The sequence below is a fragment of the Bison bison genome, unplaced genomic scaffold (genome assembly GCF_000754665.1).
Source record: "Bison bison bison isolate TAMUID 2011002044 unplaced genomic scaffold, Bison_UMD1.0 scf7180017864118, whole genome shotgun sequence".
In the NCBI taxonomy this organism is placed as follows: Eukaryota; Metazoa; Chordata; class Mammalia; order Artiodactyla; family Bovidae; genus Bison; species Bison bison.
In genome coordinates, this window is record NW_011494690.1 from 3,534,470 (window position 1) to 3,554,625 (window position 20,156).

General features: G+C 36.1%; 1 protein-coding gene across 1 annotated transcript in view; it reads left to right on the forward strand.

Annotated features, from left to right (window-relative positions):
- Window positions 1-20,156, forward strand: part of FAM227B (family with sequence similarity 227, member B) — a 217,778-nt gene that overhangs the window by 35,688 nt on the left and 161,934 nt on the right. The window contains exons 9-11 of the mRNA XM_010839519.1: window positions 1,132-1,233; window positions 5,023-5,149; window positions 15,404-15,541. Of these exons, the coding sequence (XP_010837821.1) occupies window positions 1,132-1,233; window positions 5,023-5,149; window positions 15,404-15,541 (367 nt within the window). The remainder of the gene's footprint in view (window positions 1-1,131; window positions 1,234-5,022; window positions 5,150-15,403; window positions 15,542-20,156) is intronic.

A 20,156-nucleotide genomic window follows, 5' to 3' on the forward strand; every position in this document is an offset into this window, starting at 1 on the left:
TCACTGCAGATGGTGACTACAGCCATGAAATTAAAAGACGCTTACTCCTTGGAAGGAAAGTTATGACCAACCTAGATAGCATATTCAACAGCAGAGACATTACTTTGCCAGCAAAGGTCTGTCTGGTCAAGGCTATGGTTTTTCCTGTGGTCATGTATGGATGTGAGAGTTGGACTGTGAAGAAAGCTGAGCACCGAAGAATTGATGCTTTTGAACTGTGGTGTTGGAGAAGACTCTTGAGATCCCTTGGACTGCAAGGAGATCCAACCAGTCCATTCTGAAGGAGATCAGCCCTGGGATTTCTTTGGAAGGAATGATGCTAAAGCTGAAACTCCAGTACTTTGGCCACCTCATGCGAAGAGTTGACTCATTGGAAAAGACTCTGATGCTGGGAGGGATTGGGGGCAGGAGGAGAAGGAGACAACAGAGGATGAGATGGCTGGAAGGCATCACCGGCTCAATGGACATGAGTTTGAGTAAACTCTGGGAGTTGGCAGGAAGGCCTGGCGTGCTGCAATTCATGGGGTCGCAAAGAGTCGGACACGACTGAGTGACTGAACTGAACTGAACTGATGACATTCTACTTTGTTTTTAGTCTTTCATGTCACTATTTTACTAGTTCTGGCTATGGCTGTCTCATTCCAGTAATTGCTTTAATTTTATACTGAGTTACTTATTACGAAAGATTTGAAATGGCTATAGAATAATAGAAGGCAACTATGTCATTGACAGCCTTGTACATGCCAACCACTATTTAAGAACCTTCATTAATTCATCAGACATTGGTTTGCTTTCTATGTGCCAGGCACTGTGCTGAGGGCTTTAAATACAAAGTCAAACAAAATGCGATCCTTGTCCCAATTGAATTTTAAGATACTACTTTAAGGCATGTATATATTACCTACATTTGCAGATAAGGAGACCAGGACTTGCCCAGGATAGTGCAGCTAACGAATAACGGAACCAGCATTTAAATTCAGGTCTGCATGATGCCAAAAACCCATGCTCATTCCATTATAGCATCTGATCTGCCGTTTGAGAATAGATAGAATTACTGACATTATGTAAACAAATTCTAATTTTAAATTGTAATATCAATTATTTTAATTCCATACCTGTTTTATTTTTTAGCCTGACAGAGAAAATCAAGCTTGCTTGTTTGATAGAATTTCAGAAAGTTATGTGTCACTTTTCATGAGCATACCTCTAAGCCGAAAGGATACATTCTTTCAGGTAAATACAGAAGTTAAGTGGTTATACAAATTATATTTATAGCAAATGAACTATAAAAAGTTATTTTCTTTAAATACATAAGAGAATGCATTTTGTTACTTTGAAAGCAAAATTGCCTCAAGTAGAGTAAAAAAGCTAATATTTTAAGTTATTCCCCCAGCCCAGAAAATTGTATTCTGCTGAAAGCCTTACAGAATCAATTTGTTTGCATACTGAAAAATATTGACTTATCCTAAGCATATTCTTGATTTTTCAATCTACAAAATTATTTTCCTTTTACTTTATAAAGTATATTTTGGTCTAAGAGGACTTAACCTCTTGTGTTATGCATAAGTACAACACTAAGCACCTGTGAACAGTAAAGAACAATGAACAAATTTATGAATCAAATGTTGTTTTACTATGTGAAAATAATTTGGTTAAAATCATTTATGTTCTTGAGTAATGTGAAATGAAGATGCATGGAATTTCATTGAGTATTTTGAAATGTAAACATCTAGCATTTCAAAGCAGAAGACATATTCAAATACTTTGTTGAACTGACATCTGTAAAATCAGAAATATATGAGTATTTTCAAGTCAGTAAATGTTTTTATGGATAAATCCTAAAATAAAATAAATGTCTATCAGGAAAACATAAAATTGCCAAATATTTATACTCCATCTGGATCTAGCTTACAAAAATGTACATACAGTATTATAGAAGGAAGCCAGCAGTGGGCTGGGAATAAGGAGTCTACTACTAATTACACAGGTGATCTTGCAGACATTCAGTCTCTTCAATGCCATAGCCTGTTATCCATCAGATGAAGACGTTGACCGATGATTCATAACTTGCCTTATAGAACACTGATATTCCAAAAGATAGACTAGCATTTTCTCTGCTAATATAAATTTATTTTTCTTATTTACAGGAAAAATATTAATGGTTAGGATTTTTGATCATTAAATTGCCTAGAGATGACAAAACTGGCTGGATTTCTCCTATCTATAATCCTTCACCTAGTCTGTCCTTTTGTGGTGGGTCTTGTCTGTCTACTACGTGGTTTGATAAAGTCAAGCATGCTTTAACACAAGCCTTAAGAAAAGAATTTTTAAAAGCCTATTTAATGTGAACAAACAAGCTGTGGCACAGTTACATATCCCTCATTCTCTAATTTCTAGTCTTGTGTTTAGTGTCCGAATGTTCTCTTTGGGATGATGTGCCTTTTGATATCAAGATGTTGTCTTTATATCCTTCTCAAATCACAACTTGATTTTTTCTGAAGTCCCTATTTTCAGTGCATTTTCCAAGGAAAAATTAGAAGTTATTTCAAAACTTCCAAGTTATTTCAATACTTCTAAGATTCAAAGCCTCACCTGAGAAAAAATAACATGTACACCTTAGTGATTGGACCCTTCCCCCTGTGGTCTATCAGACCACCTCCCTACATATCTATTACCTCCGCAGCTGTATAAGTAGAAGTGGAGCCTCATCTCTCATTGACTAATTTCTGTTTTAACTCATTCAAATAATTGGGAGTTTTGTTACTAATTGGCTCATCTGAGAAGAATCAAAAAATTATCTTCAGGTCTCACTATTCAGTATAAATTAATTGAATCTAAACATACGGTTTTTATTTCATTTCTTCCAATGTCATACAATGATATTCCCTCAGAAAATTTCCCAACACTATCTGACACTTTATCTCTTTTCCCACGAATCTCCTAAAGCTGAGATATACACAGAAAACAAAATGTAAAAGTTCTCCTTACCTAGTTCAATTTTTTAATTACTAGCATAATTTTATATACCACAATTATGTGACTCTTTCCAGTAGCATATGTCCATGGCTGATTCAGTAAAATTAAATATATCAGTGTTTTTAAAGCATTCTTGCCTGCCTCTTTTTCCCTACCCCAAAAAAACTAATGAAATTCTTTAAAGAATACCATCACTTACCAGCAGATTTGAGCACTGCTGAGGTAGGTGACTATATTAGTTTCCTGTTGCTGGTGTAAAAACCATCATGGAGTTAGAGGCTTGAAGAAATGGAAATTCATTGTTTTACAGTTATGTAGATCAGAAGTCCAAAATGAGTCTTATGGGATTAAAATCAAAGTATCAACACAGCTAATTTCTTTAAGAAACCCAAAGGGAGAAATCATCTCTTGCATCTTCCAGTTTCTGGTGTCTGCCAGCCTTCCAAAATAGTAAATAGAATATTTTAAATCTTTAACATAAAAATCTGGTATCTTCCTGTGTATAGTTACTCCCCGAGAGAAACTTAGTAGTCAAGTGACTTTAAGTCTAATAGAATACTGGTAGTACTGTATATTACTTGATATTCACTCATGGCTTTACAATTGGGGTTCAGTTCAGTTGAGTCACTCAGTCATGTCCAACTCTTTGTGACCCCATGGACTGCAGCATGCCAGGCGTCCTTGTCCATCACCAACTCCTAGAGCTTGCTCAAACTCTTGTCCATCAAGTCAGTGATGCCATCCAACCATCTCATCCTCTGTCGTCCCCTTCTCCTTCCACCTTCAATCTTTCCCAGCATCAGGGTCTTTTCCAATGAGTCAGTTTTTCACATCAGGTGGCCACAGTATTGGAGATTCAGCTTCAGCACCAATGAGTATTCAGGACTGATTTCCTTTAGGATTGACTGATTTGATCTCCTTGCAGTCCAGGGGACTCTCATGAGTTTTCTCCAACACCACAGTTTAAAAGCATCAATTCTTTGGTGCTCAGCTTTCTTTCGGAGAAGGTGATGGCACCCCACTCCAGTACTCTTGCCTGGAAAATCCCATGGACAGAGGAGCCCAGTAGGCTGCAGTCCATGGGGTCGCTCAGAGTCGGACAGGACTGAGCGACTTCACTTTCACTTTTCACCTTCATGCATCGGAGAAGGAAATGGCAACCCACTCCAGTATTCTTGCCTGGAGAATCCCAGGGACAGGGGAGCCTGGTGGGCTGCCGTCTATGGGGTCGCACAGAGTTGGACATGACTGAAGCGACTTAGCAGTAGCAGCAGCTTTCTTTAAAGCCCAACTCTCACATCCATACATGACTACTGGAAAAACCATAGCTCTGACTAAATAGACCTTTGTTGGCAAAGTAATGTCTCAGCTTTTTAATATGCTGTCTAGGTTGGTCATAGCTTTTCTTCCAAGAAGAAAGCTTTTATTCCAAGGAGCAAACAATGTAGTATAACCTCAATAATAATTGGGGTTATGCTACATTAACTCACCTAAATGGACTTTAAATTATTTAAAAACATGCTTTTATTTCTCACCACACACACACAAAATAATAACTGTGTGATGTAATAGAGGTATTAGCTGATGCTGTGGTGGTAATCATATTGCAAAATACAAATATATCAACATGTTGTACACCTTAAACTTATGCGGTATTACATGTCAAATATACTTCAATTAAATGTATATATACTTTGTATTACAATGACTAGAAAGAGGGTATACTTTTTCTGAAAGAGGATATCAATAACAAGGTAAAATGAAATAAGTGTAGAACCATTAAACCTTAACCGTTAACTTCATCCTTTATCCAAATTAAATTTTTTCCCCTAAATGCTAACAAATAGCTAAACTGATATGACTTTATTTTCAACTCTTCTTTGTTCATATTCATCAATTGTTGGAAGTACAAAGAGGCAAAAAAGGCCAAAAACAAGTTATAAGGAGAAAAAGGGACATGTATATTTCAAAAACTCAATAACTTCTTTGGTATTTGAGATGTTACATGAAATATGAAATTATTTTAATATGGCTCTGTTTTGGTAGGTGTATCCTGATTGTTTGGCACAAGCTATCTACGCAACATTCCAGGAAGCATTTCCAGAATCCAGTAATCTCTTTAATGATGAATTTAAAGAAGATCTAGGGAATAATATTTTTCTTTGGTTGTCAGGTATGAATGTTATTTAAGTTTTGATCATTACTTTGGTACCTAAAACTTTTGAATTGCAGTGTTTTGTTTAGTCAAAAATTTTGTAGTTCTTTGTCTTACAAAACAGAATATTGATGTCTGTGTTTCAAAATCATGATGATTTTCTTCTGAAAATTCTGTTATAATAAAATTAATCACTTATTAACTTTAGAAGGCAAATAATTTTATAGGCAGTGGAATTCTTGTAGAAACCAAAACTGCCACAGAAAGAAAACTGTATGATATATATTTTATATTTGTAAGAGAAGTATTTCAAGCTGCTTCTTTTAGAACACTGCTGGCATTTTTATAGCAGATAATACTGGGTAAATTCTAGAGCTAACTGAATTATTTGTATAACATACCATCATTAATCAAGGGGAAAAATGTTTGAATCATGATGTATGTGTGTGTGTGTGTGTGTGTGTAGGTAGGAGTTCAGTTTAGTCCGTCGTATCTGACTCTTTGAGACCCCATAGACTGTAGCACACCAGGCTTCCCTGTCCATCACCAACTCCTAGAGTTTACTCAAACTAATGTCCATTGAGTCAGTGATGCCATCTAACCATCTCATCCTATATTGTCCCCTTGTCTTCCCATCTCCAATCTTTCCCAGCATCAGGGTCTTTTCCAATGAGTCAGTTCTTCGCATCAGGTGGCCAAAGTATTGGAGTTTCAGCTTCAACATCAGTCCTTCCAATGAATAATCAGGACTGATTTCCTTACGATGGACTGGTTGGATCTCCTTGCAGTCCAAGGGACTCTCAAGAGTCTTCTCCAACACCACAATTCAAAAGCATCATTCTTCGGTGCTCAGCTTTATTTATAGTCCAACCCTCACATCCATACATGACTACTGGAAAGACCATAGCTTTGACTAGACAGACCTTTGTTGGACAAGTAATGTCTCTACTTTTTAATAAGCTGCCTAGGTTGGTCATAACTTTTCTTCCAAGGAGCAAGCTTAATTTCATGGCTGCAGTCACCATCTGCAGTGATTTTGGAGCCCAAAAATAAAGTCTGTCACTGTTTCCAGTGTTTCCCCATCTATTTCCCATGAAGTGATGGGACCAGATGCCATGATCTTAGTTTTCTGAATGTTGAGTTTTAAGCCAACTTTTTCACTCTCCTCTTTCACTTTCATCAAGAGGCTCTTTAGTTCTTCGCTTTCTGCCATAAGGGTGGTGTCATCTGATATCTGAGGTTATTGATATTTCTCCCAGAAATCTTGATTCCAGGTTGTGCTTTATCCAGCCCAGCGTTTCTCATAATGTACTCTGCATATAAGTTAAATAAGCAGGGTGACAATATACAGCCTTGACGTACTCCTTTCCCTATTTGGAACCAGTCTCTTGTTCCACGTCCAGTTCTAACTGTTGCTTTCTCACCTGCATACATATTTCTCAGGAGGCAGGTCAGGTGGTCTGGTTTTCCCATCTCTTTAAGAATTTTCCACAGTTTATTGTGATCCACACAGTCAAAGGCTTTGGCATAGTCAATGAATCAGAAGTAGACTTTTTCTGAAACTCTCTTGCTCTTTTGATGATCCAGCAGATGTTGGCAATTTGATCTCTGGTTCCTCTGCCTTTTCTAAATCCAGCTTGAACATCTGGAATTTCATGGTTCACATACTGTTGAAGCCTGGCTTGGAGAATTTTGAGCATTACTTTCTAGTATGTGAGATGAGTGCAATTGTGCAGTAGTTTGAGCATTCTTTGGCATTGGCTTTCTTTTGGATTGGAATGAAAACTGACCTTTTCCAGTCCTGTGGCCACTGCTGAGTTTTCCAACAGTCTATACAGTCAGCAAAAACAAGACCAGAAGCTGACTGTGGCTCAGATCATGAACTCCTTATTGCCAAATTCAGACTTAAATTGAAGAAAGTAGGGAAACCACTAGACCATTCAGGTATGACTGAAATAAAGTCCCTTAAAACTATATTATAAGTAGGAATGGCAGAACTCAAAACACTGAAGGGAAGTAAAATTCCATCCTGGAGTACTTAGCTAGAGATTTAGGCACTTAGGTTTTAAAACTATGGTATTGGAGAGAAAAATCTCTTTCTGTCCAAACTTTGATTACTCTTTTATAATTGTTTTGTGTCAATTCTTAGTAACCAAACCATTTCTACAAGAAAATGTTTCATGTTTTAAGGAAGGAGTCCGTGGGAGGTAAATTCTAGAAAATAACCTGGAGCACCAGCCCCCTCCATCAAAATACACAAGACAGGAGTCTCCTAATTACAGAGAAAAATCCAACTAATTCAAATATAAGAAATAAAAAGAGAATGAGCACATCATTCAGACAAAAAAAAAAAAATACCATAAGAGAAAAAGTGAAGAACAAAACAGATTTCCTCCAGACCTGTTATAGACTACATTGTGTTCCCACCCCAAATTCATATTGATTTCTGTATGTAAATATTATGAGTCACTTCCTTACTTAATCCTTTTGTTTGAGCTTTATCATTCATTCTAGGGTTTTCAAGTCATTTATCGTATCATCTGCAAATATAGTTTTCATACTTCTTTTGCAACTGTTATGCTTTTAACTAGTTTCTGTGATGTATTCAAGCATGAATGTATGTAATATGCTGAGATGAGCAATAGCAATGAGTTAGGAGATTTATAAGATAAATCCAGTGGGGATGTCTACTTTAGCCTGTCCCTATTGGTCTTCAAAGCATTCTGCTTTGAACTGCCTGAGTTAAAGGCAAGAACACTAAATATAGATCCCTTATCTGATTTAAATATCAGAATAGATAGTTTTCTTACTTCTAGCCTGAATACATTTGTTTGCAAATGCATATTCTTTGAAAAAGTTGGCTTAAAACTCAACATCCAGAAAACTAGGATCGTGGCATCTGGTCCCATCACTTCATGGCAAATAGATGGGGAAACAGTGGAAACAGTGACAGACTTTATCTTGGGGGGGGCTCCAAAATCACTGCAGATAGTGACTGCAGCCATTAAACTAAAAGACATTTGCTCCTTGGAAGAAAAGTTATGACCAACCTAGAAAGAAAGGAAAGAAAGAAAGTGAAGTCACTCAGTCATATCCGACTCTTTGTGACCCCATGGACTGTAGTCTACCAAGCTCTTCTGTCCATGGGATTTTCCGGGCAAGAGTACTGTAGTGAGTTTCCTTCTCCAGGGGACCTTTTCTGACGCAGGGATCGAACCCTGGTCTCCCACATTGTGGACAGACACTTTTACCACCTGAGCCACCAGCAAAGACCAACCTAAACAACATGTTAAAAAGCAGAGACATTACTTTGCCAACAGAGGTCCATCTAGTCAAAGCTATGGTTTTTCCAGTAGTCATGTGTGGATGTTAAGGTTGGACTATAAAGAAAGCTGAGTGCCAAAGAATTGATGCTTTTGAACTGTGGTGTTGGAGAAGACTCTTGAGAGTCCCTTGAACTGCAAAGGAGATCTGACCAGTCCACCCTAAAGGAAATTAGTCCTGAATATTCATTGGAAGGACTGATGTTGAAGCTGAAACTCCAATACTTTGGCCACCTGATGTGAAGAACTGACTCATTGGAAAAGACCTTGATGCTGGGAAAGATTGAAGGTGGAAGGAGAAGGGGACAGATATGGTTGGATGGCATCACTGACTCGATGGATGTGAGTTTGAGTAAACTCTGGGAGTTGGTGATGGACAGGAAAGCCTGGTGTGCTGCGGTCCCTGGGGTCGCAACGAGTCAGACACAACTGAGTGACTGAACTGAACTGATTCTTCCAACATAGGCTATTTATCACTGTTGAACACTTGCTTCAGTACTTCTCTGTGGGCTGTTTCACCTTAGGAGAAAATATTTGTATAGCGAAAGGATTGATGTTTATTGCCTCTCCTTCACATCAGGCAGAGAAATGGTTTAAAGTGAAGGGTAGGTGTAGCTAAAATGGCAAGCTTAAGGAATCCTTGGGATGAAACTGTACCTTAGCCTCAATGTCTATATCCTGATTGTGGTATCATATTATAGCTTTACAAGGTGTTACCTTTGTGGGAAACTACATAGATGGCACAGGGATCTCTCTGTATTATTTGTTGCAAGTACATGTAAATCTACACTCATCTCAGAGTTAAAAAAAATTCAAACCTGCATTTTCTTAAGATAAAAGGTAGCTATGCAGGTGGAATTATATGAATATTCTGGACAACTACCAATATCTACTAAAGCTAAACATATGTTAAATTTGGACTCTCAGGTACATAACCTCCAGAAATCTACATATTTCTGTATACCAAAAGAACAAAATGTTCATAGCAATGCTATTCATATAATAATCAAAATCTACTGTTCAAATGCCCACAATAATATAAAATTTAGATAAACTGTGGAGTATTCATATAATGAAATACTGCCAGCAATGAGGATGAGTGAACTACAATCGTATACAGTAGTAAACAAATCACACAAACAAGGTTGAGGGACCAGGCACAAAAAGGTAGATCCTGTATGAGTTCTTTGATACAAAGTTCAAAATCTGACAAAACTAATCCATGGTGTTACAAGCTGAATATTTTGTTTCTGAGGGCTGGTAACTTGCACGCCATGTATTAAACTTGAAAAGATTCAGTGACCTGTACATAACTGTTCATTTTTATTTTTATGCATGGATAAGAATTTAAGTTGAAAACAAAGGCAGTAGTGGTGGCTGCACTAGAGCCTCTGTGATTTATTTAACATGAATGTGTTTGTACAGATTTCTGTCACAATGCTTTTTCTCACATTGCATATCTATCAAGACTCACATGTTTTCTGAGTTCTATGCTCATAAATGACCTTTTCACCTTTTACTATGATTTTATCTCTCAATTGTGATTGATTATTTTGTTTTGGCTAGAGCACTTGTTGAAGGAATTTAAAAAGACATTTTTCTTATTTCTTTGTTGGAGAAATATTTATATCATAGATCTAAAATACTTAATTTCTCCTCGTTAATATATGAAAAATTCCTTTTTTAAAAGATGATGTCATAGCTTTATTTGTTTCTTTGCGTTATATTCAGTTTGATTACTTACATTGTCAGTTGGCTTTCATTTTGGTTCGTTTTTCACAGATTTTTTTTTTTTTTTTACCAGAGTTCCTTATTTGTTGTTGTTTGGTTGCTAAGTCATGTCCGACTCTTTGCAACACCATGGACTGTAGCCCCACCAGGCTTCTCTGCCCATGCGGTTTCCCAGGCAAGAATACTGGAGTCAGTTGCCATTTCCTTCTCTAGGGGACCTTCCCAACCAAGGGATGGAACACGTATTGGCAGGTGGATTCTTTACCACTGAGCCACATGGGAAGCCTAGAGATCCTCATATACAATAAGAAAAAAGCACCAGAGCTTGTGTTAGTTTCCTATTACTGATGCAGCAGATTACTACTTAGTTTAAAGCAACGTAAGTATATTATCCTAGAGTTCTGAAAGTCATAGGTCCAAAATGAGTTTCACTAGGGTAAAACCAAGATGTTGGGAGAGCTGTGTTATTCTAGAGGCTCTAGGGAAAATCTCTTTGTAGCTTTTCAGAAGCTGTTTCCATTCTTTGCCTCATAGCCTTTCATCATCAAAGCCCACAATGACTAGTCATCTTTCTCATATTGCATCATTCTAATACTGACTCTTCTACTTCCCTCTTCCATATCTATGACTCTTCTGAGTACATTAGGTTCACCTGGACAAGCCAGCATACTGTCCATATTTTAAGGCTAGCCAGTTATTAACTTAATTCTGTCTGCTTCCTTAATTCCTCTTTGCCGTGTAACATAACATAGTCACCATTTGGGAACATTAAGATATGGAAGACTTTGGAGGATACTTCTGCCTAATATAGAGACACATTAAGATTTTGTATGATTGGCTAGGTTTTAGCACAAGCTTTATGACTGTCCTATGTGGCAGCTTTACAATGAGTAAGATGAAGTTTTGTGCTCTGACTTCTGGCTTCTGCTTAGGATGTAAAAAACTAAAATATTACTTCCACTCTTCTACCTGAAAACACTAAACTACCTGCAAATTTGAAACTTTCCTTGAGCCCATCAGAGGTTCCAAGGCAGTCAACCCAAAATCTACAGAAAGACAGGTGCCTCCAAGGGAAGACCAGATGTCAGCACTTGCTCACGTGGGACAGATGCAGCTAGATGCCATAAAAAGGCAGTAAGAAGAATTTAGCCAAAATTTCTAATGAATTACTTACAGCTGAGTATGGTCTAATGTGACCATATAGGACACTTAGGAGCTTCATAAACAAGGAGGAAGTTGGCATTACAAGTTTCTCTCCAGATATTTTATAAGTAACAATTGAGGATGGTATGACAGTCTTGAGAAAGCCTGGGGGAATATAAGAGAAACCACTACAAAAAAGGCATTAAGCCTTGCCTGGACCCTTCTCTTCCGTCTCCTTTGTGTTAACAACAACAACAAGCTTTAAGTCACAGCAGGAGGAGGGAGAGAGGTTGCAGGGAGGAAGGGCAGCAAATCCAGCTGCCCTTAGTGAAGGAGTGGAGATAAAACTCACCCCAGAAACAGAACTACCTATCAAAAGACAAATAAATAATCAGAACCAGTTTTAGATAAGGCACAGGTATTAGAATATTAGACAGAAAATTTCAACTACCTATGATTAATGTGGTAAATGCTCAAGTGGAAAAGATGGATAACATGTATGATCAGATATGTAATTTGAGTGAAACATGGAAATTAAACAAAAAAGGCCACACAGACCAATGGAAGAAGAATGAGAACCCAGAAATAAACCCTCACAAACACAGTCAACTAATATTTGACAAAGAAGCCAAGAATACTCAATAGGAATATGATAATCTCTTCAATACATGGCGTTGGGAAAGCTGAATCACCACATGTAGAGTAATGAAATTTGACTCCTATCTTATTGTTGTCCAGTTGCTAAGTTGTGTCCGACTCTTTGCAACCCCGTGGACTGCAGCACACGGGCTTCCCTGTCCTTCAGTATCTCCCAGAGTCTGCTCAAACTCACATCCATTGAGTGATACCATCCAACCATCTCATCCTCTGTCACCTGCTTCTCCTCCTGCCCTCAATCCTTTCCAGCATCAGGGTCTTTTCCATTGAGTCAGCTCTTTGCATCAGGCGGCCAAAGTTTTGGAGCTTGAGCATCAGTCCTTCCAATGAATATTCAGGGTTGATTTTCCTTAGGATTGACTAGTTTGATCTCCTTGCTGTCCAAGAGATTCTCACGAATCTTCTCAAGCACCACAGTTCGAAAGCATCAATTCTTCAGTGCTCAGCCTCTTTTATTGTCCGATTCTCACATTCATACATGACTACTGGAAAAACCATAGCATTGACTGTATGAACCTTAGTCAACAAAGTAACATCTCTGCTTTTTAATATGCTGCCTAGGTTTGTAGTAGCTTTTCTTCCAAGGAGCAAGTATCTTCTAATTTCCTGGCTGAAGTCACCATCTGCAGTGATTTTGGAGCCCAAGAAGAGAAAATCTGTCACTGTTTATACTTTTTCCCCTTTTATTTGCCATGAAGTGATTGGACTGGATGCCATGATCTTAGTTTTTTGAATGTTGAGTTTTAAGCCAGCTTTTCCACTTTCCTCTTTCACCCTCATCAATAGGCTCTTTAGTTCTTCCTTGCTTTTTGCCATTAGAGTCGTAGCATCTGCATATATGAGTCTGTTGATATTTCTCCCAGCAATTCTTGATTCCAGCTTACTATTCATCCAGTGTGGCATTCTGCATGATGTACTCTGCATATAAGTTAAATTAGCAGAGTGACAAAATACAGCCTTGACATACTCCTTTCCCAATTTTGAACCAATCTGATGTTCCCTGTCTGGTTCTGACTGTTGCTTCTTGACCTGTATACAGGTTTCTCAGGAGGCAGGTAAGGTGGTCTGGTATTTGCATCTCTTTAACAGTTTTCCAGTTTGTTGTAATCCACACAGTCAGAGGCTTTAGTGTAGTCAATGAAGCAAATGTTTTTCTGGAATTCCCTTGCTTTTTCTATATCACTCACAAAAATTAACTTCAAATGGAGGAAAGAACTGAAACCATAAAACTCTTAAGAAGAAAACATAGTGGAAAAGCTCCTTATATGTCTTGGCATTAATTTTTTGGATATGATATCAAAAGCACAAGCAACAAAAGCAAAAATTAGTAAGTGAAACTACATCAAACTAAAAAGCTTCTGCACAGTAAAAAAAAAAATCAACAAAATGCAAAATGAATTTATTAAATATATGTGCAAATCATATGTTATAAGGGATTGATACCCAAAAGCTAAAAGGAACTCAACTCAATAGCAAAACAAACAAACAAACAAAAACTATGTGATTTTTAAAATAGAGGAACTGAAGACATTTTTCCAAAGAAGACATACTGAAGTCCAACAAGTACAGGAAAGGATGTTCAGCATCACTAATCACCAGGGAAATGCTAGTCAAAACTACAATGAGATATCACCTCACACCTGTTAGAATGGCCATTTTCAAAGTGACTACAAATAACAAATATTGATGAGGATGTGAAGAAAAGAGAACCCTTGTTGTTGGTCAAAATGTAAATTGGTAGAGCCACTGTGGGGAACAGTATGGAGGCTCATCAAGAATGAAAACTAGAGCTACTGCGTAAGTCAGCAGTCCCACTTCTAGCAACTAGACTGCCTCTTTCTCCTGATCCCCTGCCAGGCCGTGGTGTGGAGTGAGCGGAACTGGGCATTTGCCCTTTGGACTGGGAAGTGTGATGAGGTGGCTGCCATCTGTGCAAGTCTCTCGCTGCTCTGATTGTTAGCAATCCGACACACACAACCGCCTCACAAGTAGAGTCTAGGCTTCTCCAGCTCTCCCATCTGTCTCAGTGGATTTCCCGGCAGACAAGGGGGCCTCCCCGGGGCAAGGATGCACGTGTGTGGACCTTCTCTTCCATACCCCTCCAGGGGCGCTGGTCCCACCCTAACGCCTTCCCCTCCCCCTGTAATTCTGCCCAGTTACATGGAGATCTTTCTTGCAGTTTTGGCTTTATAAAAGATATTCTGCTGGTTTCCAATTAGTTGGTTTTTTGTTTTTGTTTTTGTTTTTTAAGTTGTCTTCCATGTGTAGATATATTTTGGATGTGTTTGTGAGAAGTGAGCTCCATGTCTTCCTACTCTGACATTGATCCCCCATTCAATAAGAAACTATCTTTTAAATATCCCGATCTGTTGACCTTCCTATACCCCAGATTTTCTACTAATATACCATATATTTTAAAACACAGACAATATTGAGAAACATTTAAATGAATTGTTTTGAATGTTTTATCTAGTGGCAACTAATATAAAATAAGCAATGACCAAATTTAAAAACACTTCAAAAATTCCAATTTGATATCAAAATACAACAAATAATCCTCATTGAATGCTCACTACTGGGAAAATATTGGATATATTTTATGAGTATGTCAGTGTATGTTAATATGTTTATTGTATTTTATGTTTGTTTTTATATTCATGTTTCCCAGTTACTGAATGCTTTAACATATACAAACTCAATTAACCATCAGAATAAGTATATGAAGTATACTAAGGAATTTATATTCTCATTTTTACTGCTGAGGATATAAATGTTTTGTGTGGTTAAATCAATTATTCAACCCTACACAGCTTTTGGAACAAAAGTGGAACTTTTTAAATAGAATTTATTTTTAAATTTTAGAGTGTTATAATCTAGTCAAAAACATTATTTTGAAAATAATAGATACAGAGAGGGAAAACTTTTTAATGTAATCATCTATTGATTGTTGCTCAGAGGCAATCATGTTAACAATTAAGCTACAGTCACACATCTGTATAAGGTAAAATTGTCCTTCACATAAAAACAATTCTATGATTACTTTTATATGTTAATAAATACTTACAAGGTAACTTTTTATGGATACTTCATGATCCACTGTTTGGATGTACTATTGTTGGATATTTAGGTCCTTTCAAGTTTTCACAATGTTAATCTTCCCTTATGTCTGTTTATGAACTTAGCTTGTATTTTTGAGTCAGAAGGGTATATATCATGTTTATCTCTTTTCTGATTCACTGTCTTATATGGTAAGACATTAACATTTCTGTGTAGAGATTCCCTCATTTGAAACCTAAGACTGGCAGTTCTCACAGGACTGTTGTGAGAATTAAATGCATAATACTCAAAAAAAGGCTTCAACAGAAGATGTTTTTAAAATAGTAATTTCTTTGGTTAAATATACATTTTGTATTAACAGGTTTACTACCTCAAAAAGGATTTTGGACCCACTGGAAACTGAAAGAACTCTCCACAACCACCATTCATGGTAGCAAGAAAATGCCTTCAAAATCTATAAAGGACATGATTGCAAAAAATCAAGAACAGATATCAGCTTGTAAGTAAATTTATTATATATTGCTTACTGAAATAGCCAAAATCAAATATATCATTATTCATTTATCAGAATTTTTTAATGACTTACTTTCTGGTGAGAGTCTTAAAATAACATTTAATTTATAGATGGGTGGAGAAGGAAATGGCAACCCACTCCAGTACTCTTGCCTGGAGAATCCCATGGAGGGAGGAGCCTGGTAGGCTACAGTCCATGGGGTCGCAAAGAGTCGGAGACGACTGAGCCACTTTCACTTCACTATAGATGGGTATTATATTAATTTGAATACTGCTTTATGTTTTTAGTTTTTCATTATAAAAATTACATGTACTTAAGTCCTTTTCTCATTTGCACTTATTATGATTTTAATATTAATTTTAGGGAACTTCTCATGTATAAGAATGCTACAAATACTCTTACTTTTTGGCTGTATTGCTATCTGGTTAGTAATGTATTTTACCAACAGATAAGCTTAAAATGTTTTATTCAGTAAATTTAAATAATGCCTTTGTAGAGTGTCAGTTTTGGGGCATATTTATCAGGGCTTACTTAACCTAATATGAAAACACAATCTACCTGCTTTTATCTAGTACTTTTAAATTTCCATTATTATATTTGTTACAAAGGGAGATAGTTAGATTCCAGTATTTTGTTTCCAAATGCTCACTTTTTAGATAATCCACTTACAGACTACTTGAAATACCAATTCACATGGATATATTTTTGTGTTCTCTTATACCTGCCAAATTTCTGAGATAAGACCAAACTTCTTAGTTACTCTATATTAAAAAGCACTTTAAGGCAAGCTCGTGTCTCTCTAATTTATACTGTATTTCAATACTAAACCCTGGTCTGGTGCTCAGGCCTCATTACTGACCGACTAAACAGAATCTCAGACTCAGTATATTTTTTAAAGGTACTCAGATGACTTCAATTTGCAGGCAAAGTTAAGAACTCCTAGTGTAAAGGGAAATACCTTTCCATTATACTTCTTGATATAGGCTGGTGGAAGGAGGGACTAACCTCCTCAACCTACTCTTCTGAAAACTCTCTCTTCAGTTAGTTTTTTATTCTAAAATTGTTTAATTGATTAATTACTGCTTTTCTGATTAGTGCTTTGATTTTTTGCCACTCTTATCTCTATAGATAGCAGTCTGTCTTTTAGTAGTTATGTTAAATTTCTTATTTGCTAATGTTACCCTTGTTTTTATAGAACTTCATACATATTTGTTATTTTGTATAGAAAGAGAGATAATTTACTATTTTGACCCAATCTTAAACATCTCTTTTTGCTTCTTAGTTTTACATGTGAAAAATAAGTTGGCTAAATAGAAAATTAAGGGACTTTTAATTTTTTCAAGTTTTAACTTATAGGAAAGCGGTAAAAATAGTGTAAGGAACTCCCATATATTCTTTATCCACCTGTTGTTTGAATTTGTTCTATTTGTTTTATCATTCTCCTTTTTTATATAAGCATTTAAAGCTATAAATTTCCCCAATTACTGTTTCAGCTACTTTCTGCATATTTTGATGTTATATTTTCATTGTCATTTAATTCAGAATATTTTCTAATATCCAGTATAATTTCTATTTTGATCCATGGGTTATTTAGAAGTGTATTACTTAATTTTAAAAAATTTAGGGTTTTTCTGGATATCTTAAAATTACTGATTTCTACTTTAAAAAATAGTGATCTGATCTACTTTTAAAAATAATGATTTCTACTTTTAAAAATAGTGATCTGTACAGTCTTTTTTAGTGCACTGAGATTTGTTCTACAGTACATGATCTGTCTTGGTAAACATTCCGTGTGCACATGAGAAGAATATATATTCTGCAATTATTTTGTCTCAATTAGATCAAGGTGGTTTATTGTGGCACAGATGGTAAAAGCATCTGCTTGCAATGGGGGAGACCCGGGTTCAATCCCTGGGTGGGGAAGATCCTCTGGAGAAGGAAATGGCAACCCACTCCAGTACTCTTGCCTGAAAAATTCCATGGATGGAGGAGCCTGGTGGGCTCCAGTCCACGGGGTCCCAAAGATTTGGACACAGCTGAACGACTTCACTTTCACTTTGCACTTTAGATCTTCTGTATCAGGGTTCAGTAAACTATCTGGCCTATTTTTATATATCCTATGAGCTAAGAATGATTTTTCCATTTTCAGGGCTGTAAAATAACAAAACATTAAAGAATATACTACAGAGGTCATATGCAGCCCACAAAGCCTAAAATATTAGATTATCTGGCCCTTCATAGAAGAAGTTTGCTAACTCTGGTTCTGTATCTTTATGATATTTTATTTAATTGTTCTGTTTATTTCTGAGAGGTGATATTAAGATCTCCAACAACAATTGTAGAATTATCTATTTCTCTCCTTAATTCTGTTGATTTTTGCTTTATGCATTTTTAAGTTATTTGGTACATATACATTTACATATTATGTTTTCCCTTTTTTTTTAAATTTTATTTTATTTTTAAACTTTACATAATTGTATTAGTTTTGCCAAATATCAAAATGAATCCATCACAGGTATACATGTGCTCCCCATCCTGAACCCTCCTCCCTCCTCCCTCCCCATACCATCCCTCTGGGTTGTCCCAGTGCACTAGCCCCAAGCATCCAGTATCGTGCATTGAACCTGGACTGGCATCTCGTTTCATACATGATATTTTACATGTTTCAATGCCATTCTTTAATCATTATGTTTCTTTGTATCTATGATAATTCCACTGAGTGCTATTCTGTCTGTTATTAATACAGCCACTTCAGCTTGCTTATGTTTGTGGTCTGCATAGTGCCTCTTTTCCCAACATTTTACTTACAGTTTCTTTGTGTTTTATGTTTACAGTGTACCTCTTATAAATGAGATGTAGTTGAATCTTGGGGTTTCTTTAAGTCTTAAAATTTCTTCCTTTTAATTGGAGTGATTACTTCATTACATTCAATATAACTATTGAGTTAGTTCAACATAACTATGGTTAGGTTTGTTCTACCGTGTTCCTGTTTGTTCCTCTTTTTTGTTCTTCAGTTCCCCTTCTTTATCTTCATTTGGTTAATCAAATATTTTTAGTATTCCATTTTTATTACTCTATTGGCTATTTGCATATTACCTCCTTGTATTTTTTGTAATTGCCTTAATGATTTCAAACACATCCTTAAATTATTGAAATCCTACTTAAAGTTAATGTTATCCTATTTCACTAAAATGTAGGAACTTGGAGAAGGATAATTACATGTACTCTACTCCTCTTTGTCCTTTGTGCTATTGTTGTCACATATGTTAGAAGATCTACATAAATAATGGCCTCACATTATCTAGTGTTAGGATATTTGCTCCAAATAACGACATGGTTTATTTCACCTTTATTGAGTGAGGTCTAATTGATGTACAATAAACCACACATATTTAGAATATAAAATTTGACAATTTGACATATATATAAACTCATGAGACTATCACAACTTTCAAGATAGGAAACATATCCACCATTCCCAAAAGTTCCTTAGACTTTTTTTGTAATTCCTCCCTCCTCAATCCCCAGGCAATTACTCCTGTGAGCTTTGTCAGTACAGGTTAGTTTGCATTTTCTAGAATTTTATGTAAATGAAATCATAGAACATGTGCTATCTTTTGTTGGCATTTTCTACTCTGCATAATTATTTTGAGATTCATTCATCTTGTTGCATGTATTAATAGTTTGTTACCCTGTATTTTGCTAAGCCCATAGTAAGGATATACCACAATTTCTTTATCTGTTCACAGGTGGGTAGACATCTGCATTGTTTCCAAGATAAGTTATTGTAAGCTTACCTATAAGCTGTTATAAGTAAAGCTGCTGTTAATATTCATTACAAGTCTTTGTGTAAACATAGAATTTCATTTATCTTTTGTAAACATCTAGTAGTGGAAGTCTGGGTACTATAGGAAGTGCATTACAGCATTTTAAGAAATTGCCAAATTTATCTAAAATTTTACTTCCTACCAGGATACAAGTTGTATTAATACTCTACTTCCTTGTTAACACTTTGTATAATCTTTTAATTTTATCCATTCTTGTGGGTTATACTGGTATTTGCTGCTGCTACTGCTGCTAAGTCGCTTCAGTCGTGTCCGAATCTGTGCGACCCCATAGACGGCAGCCCACTAGGCTCCTCTGTCCCTGGGATTCTCCAGGCAAGAACACTGGAGTGGGTTGCCATTGCCTTCTCTGATACTGGTACTTAGTTAGGTTTTATTCTGATTTCTCTAATAACTAATTATGATGAGCTTCTTTTCATGTGCTTATTTGCCATCTGTAGGTCTTCTTTGCTGAAGTGTTTATTTTAGTCTTTTGGCTATTTTTATTTGGGTTGTTTGTGTTCTTTTAATTCTGGTATAACAGTTCTTTATATATTCTAGATATAAGTTCTTTAACAGATATAGATTTTATAAATATTCTTTTATAATCTGTAGTTCCCTTTTTATTTTATAATAGTGTCTTTAAGACAAAATTATATAGTATGGTGAAATCAAATTTATCATTTTTTCCAATATAGTTTGTACTTTCTGTTTCATATTCAAGAATTTTTTATGAAGCTTAATTTCAGTCAATATTTTTTCCCATATTTTCTTCT